Source organism: Neoarius graeffei, chromosome 21 (genome assembly GCF_027579695.1).
Source record: "Neoarius graeffei isolate fNeoGra1 chromosome 21, fNeoGra1.pri, whole genome shotgun sequence".
Lineage (NCBI taxonomy): Eukaryota > Metazoa > Chordata > Actinopteri > Siluriformes > Ariidae > Neoarius > Neoarius graeffei.
The window spans coordinates 62,668,882-62,673,086 of record NC_083589.1 but is presented as its reverse complement, the minus strand read 5'-3'; the positions used below and the strand labels follow the sequence as shown (position 1 = coordinate 62,673,086).

At 45.4% G+C, this 4,205-nt stretch overlaps 1 protein-coding gene across 3 annotated transcripts in view; it reads right to left on the bottom strand.

Moving 5' to 3' along the window:
- Positions 1–324: 324 nt before the first annotated feature.
- Positions 325–4,205, bottom strand: part of bcat1 (branched chain amino-acid transaminase 1, cytosolic) — a 70,914-nt gene continuing 67,033 nt past the window's right edge. For all 3 annotated transcript variants that reach the window (XM_060903472.1, XM_060903473.1, XM_060903474.1), the window contains one exon: positions 325–940. In XM_060903472.1, the coding sequence (XP_060759455.1) occupies positions 902–940 (39 nt within the window). In that variant the 3' untranslated portion in view covers positions 325–901. The remainder of the gene's footprint in view (positions 941–4,205) is intronic.

The following is a 4,205-nucleotide window of genomic DNA, read 5'->3' as shown; positions in this document are numbered from 1 at the left end:
CGTTTTCTTACTTACGTCGACGAAGTAACATCTGTTCATTTGTCATAAGGGTATGCAAACTTTTGCACTCAACTCTTACTTTGGTACTTGAAGGCATCACTATTACTATATTTGATTTCTTCATTATTAATAACTTAAACTTTTTGATTATTATTATTGCTTGTGACAATGAAGGAATATTTGTTCTTTTGTCCTAAGGGTGTGCAAACCTTTGCACTTGACTGTAAATGCAAATTTTTACTGGCTGCGTCACATAACTGACAAATCAAGACCTCAGTCAATCTGAATGGATTATTGCTTAAACAAAATGGCAACTATCCAGTGTTCAGTAAATAATTAAATGTTTATGTATTATTAATAATATTTGCAACAAACAATTAATAATTAATACAGCTGTGCGTATGAATACAGATGTGCGTATATCACGAGTAGCATAAAACAAGAGCAGTACGACACGTACGCTGAAGTCTGACACACCTCTAACACGGCTGTGGTGAACCAAAATACATTTTAAAATGGAACTGAATGAGGTCTTGACGTGACGCTTCACGTGACACATCCGGTGTGAGTCGGCCTTCAGGCTTAAATCTGCTGCACTCTGTGTTACCATCTCCAATTTAAAACGCTAAAGATATTCACTGACAAGCTTTGTGTGCGTGTGTGTGAACATTGTGTTGAATAGATGTGACTGGAAATATGACTCATCCGTGTACATGTGGATCCATAGTACCACAAATACATTACAGTCAGGACAAGAAACAGGACATTACACATACAGCACGATTACTGGAGAAAACTAAACAGCCACTGAGATTTAAGTCTGAAGTGCATTCACACACATGGTGTGTGTGTGTGTGTGTGTGTGTGTGTGTGTGTATTGTTCTCTTGAGTCAACGCTCGTCTACACGAGGAAGGTCCAGTCACTCTCAGTCCGTCCATACTGCAAAAAAAGAGAAAAAGAAATATCAGTCCCACACCCTGAATGTTCCACCCTGTTATATTCCATCATTTTATGTTCCATTATGTTATCCATCCATCCATCCATCCATCCATCCATCCATCCATCATCTGTAGCCGCTTATCCTGTACAGGGTCGCGGGTGAGCTGGAGCCTATCCCAGCTGACTACGGGCGAAAGGCGGGGTTCACCCTGGACAAGTCGCCAGATCATCACAGGGCTGACACATAGACACAGACAACCATTCACACTCACATTCACACCTACGCTCAATTTAGAGTCACCAGTTAACCTAACCTGCATGTCTTTGGACTGTGGGGGAAACCGGAGCACCCGGAGGAAACCCACGCGGACACGGGGAGAACATGCAAACTCTGCACAGAAAGGCCCTCGCCGGCCCCGGGGCTCGAACCCGGACCTTCTTGCTGTGAGGTGACAGCGCTAACCACTACACCACCGTGCCGCCTCCATTATGTTATGTTCCACTGTTATGTTCCAACTCATGATCTTCCACTCCATTATGTTCCATGCTTTCGTCTTATGTACCAGGCTTTTGTGGTGTTCCACCTCATGTTCCACACTGTTAGGAGAAAAGCTGCCTAAACATCCCAAACCTCTCTGAGCAAATCACTGAACTCAGCTTTGAGACAATTCGCCACGTCCATGAGAGACAAATCCAATTATTTGCATCTCATGTTGCAAATTTGTTCTAATGGGAGGAATGGAAATAATAAATAAGCGTCAGCGTGAGGAAAACAAAAAAGATGTGATTTCTAATTAAGTTGAGAGAGAAATGGAGGGATGTGTTAGTAAACCCATCTTTCATCCCTTCATTTTTTTGCGTTTGTTTGTGTTCCAGCAAGGGAAAGACATGCGCCAGCACTGCAACGACAAATTAAATGTCAACAGATTTAACATCAGTTTTTTTTTATTCCTCGATTGTATTGTTCAGTGAGGATTCTTCTACACGTCACACAACACTCAAGCAACTTTATTTGTTTCATTCTCATGCTGAAGATCACAAAAGGCTGAAACGGTAATTAGGTTTAGTTTAATTACAGCAAGAGTGTAATGAGTGCTTTCAGGAGACGTGTCTGGCTCTATCTGCTCACTGCCTCTCCATCTGTAACTATTAATCCCACATTAGCCTCACACTGTCAGACGTGTGGCCAGAGACAGAGAGAGACGGGGAGAGGGAGAGAGAGACAGGGAGACAGAGACAGAGAGAGAGAGAGAGACAGGGAGACAGAGAGAGAGAGAGAGAGAGAGAGAGAGAGAGAGAGAGAGAGAGAGAGACAGGGAGACAGAGAGAGAGACGGGGAGACAGAGAGAGAGAGAGAGAGAGAGAGAGAGAGAGAGAGACGGGGAGAGACAGGGAGAGAGAGAGAGAGACAGGGAGACAGAGAGAGAGAGAGAGAGACAGGGAGACAGAGAGAGAGACGGGGAGACAGAGAGAGAGAGAGAGAGAGAGAGAGAGACGGCGAGAGACAGGGAGACAGAGAGAGAGACAGGGAGACAGAGAGAGACAGACAGAGAGAGAGAGACGGGGAGAGAGACAGGGAGACAGAGAGAGAGAGAGAGACAGGGAGACAGAGAGAGAGAGAGACGGGGAGAGACAGGGAGACAGAGAGAGAGAGAGAGAGAGACGGGGAGAGAGAGAGACGGGGAGACAGAGAGAGACAGGGAGACAGAGAGAGAGAGACAGGGAGACAGAGAGAGACAGGGAGACAGAGAGAGAGAGAGAGAGACGGGGAGAGACTGGGAGACACAGAGAGAGACAGAGAGAGACTTTTGACTTTTTAAAAACACCTTTAATTACTCCATTGTTCCATGTGTATGTTTTTTTCACAAGAAATAAAACAATAAATAATGGAGAAAATTTTAAAAAGGTACATAAAAAATAATTGCTAGAAAAATCATCAAATTCAGTACATAAAAACCCCTTCTCTATTAAACACTCTCTCACACACACACACACACACACACACACACACACACACACACACACACAATTATACATTAAAAGCTGAGAGTTAGTGCACCATCCTCTTCGAGTGAACATAAAACCTGTCTAAAACCCCACAGATCTATAAAAGCGTCCAGGTTATTGGTTAGTCTGTAAAAAGCACGCTCTACCTTCAGACGAGATGCAACCAAACCTTTCAGGCTCTGAACCGCATCAGTCCATCCCAGGCCCAGCATCTGATTCTTTCTGGTCTTCCAGATTGCTCGTTTTGCGGTTCCAATTAAAAAATTAATTAAAACCTGAGTCTGTCTTTTCCTGACTGTGTATTTTGGCCCAAAGACAAACATAGGGAGAGAAAATTTCTCCACTAGGTGTTCCACCCACTCTTGCAGTGTTTTAAATAGGCCCACTAGCCGAGGACAAAGAGACACCAAGTGTTCGAGGGTTTCCTGTTGATGACAGAAGGGACAGTCCTCCCCAGTGCTGGGATCCAGGTGAGCCCTGTGTCTATTTGTGGCTATCGCTCTATGTATGATCCTCCACTGGAGGTCAGCCGTCCGTTTCTCGATGGGCGGCTTGTATAGAGTCCTCCAGCAGCCTTTAGGGGTGCATTCTGGAGCAAAAACCTGGGTCCACCTCGACTCCCTGACTTCAACCAAAGAGCAGCAGTTCAGTACCTTTACACAGCTGTAGTAGAGCTGCTTCTTCCCACATGAGCTGAAGTTACCCAGCACTGGTGTTTTCAGGGACAGAAGCAGCCCTCTCTCCTCTCACCACTCTTCAGTCACAGGTCTGACGCTTAGTGCAGGAAAGATGTACTCGTGGTCCTCGTGCCATAGGTCAACCAGGATACGGTCCTGGGTGTACACCTTGAGTGGTACAGACAGGGACTGCCAGACCTCATCCACTATCTTCTTCAACACCCTGGAAGACCTGACGCCGATGACTCCACCAAGCCTCTCCAGAGATGTTCTTATGAGGTGGCCCAGTTTGACAATGCCAGCCTCAACCAACTTGGTGTGAAGTGATGTGGAGGAAAGCATGTTAGATGTAAAGAAATCATTGTAGAACTCCTCAAAGATCCACAAACCAAGTCTGAGGTCCATGGTTTGTGTGGTCTTGAATGTCTTCCACGCATCAAGCACCGAGTTGTAGAAAGGTGTTATTCCAGCCAGGTCAACTTCAAAGGTCCTTAGAAAAAGCTATTTATCCAGTCTCAGCCGGCCAGCCTTCCTCAGGAGCAGCTGAGCGGATGCCAGGCAGCAGTATCCGCAGCCATAAA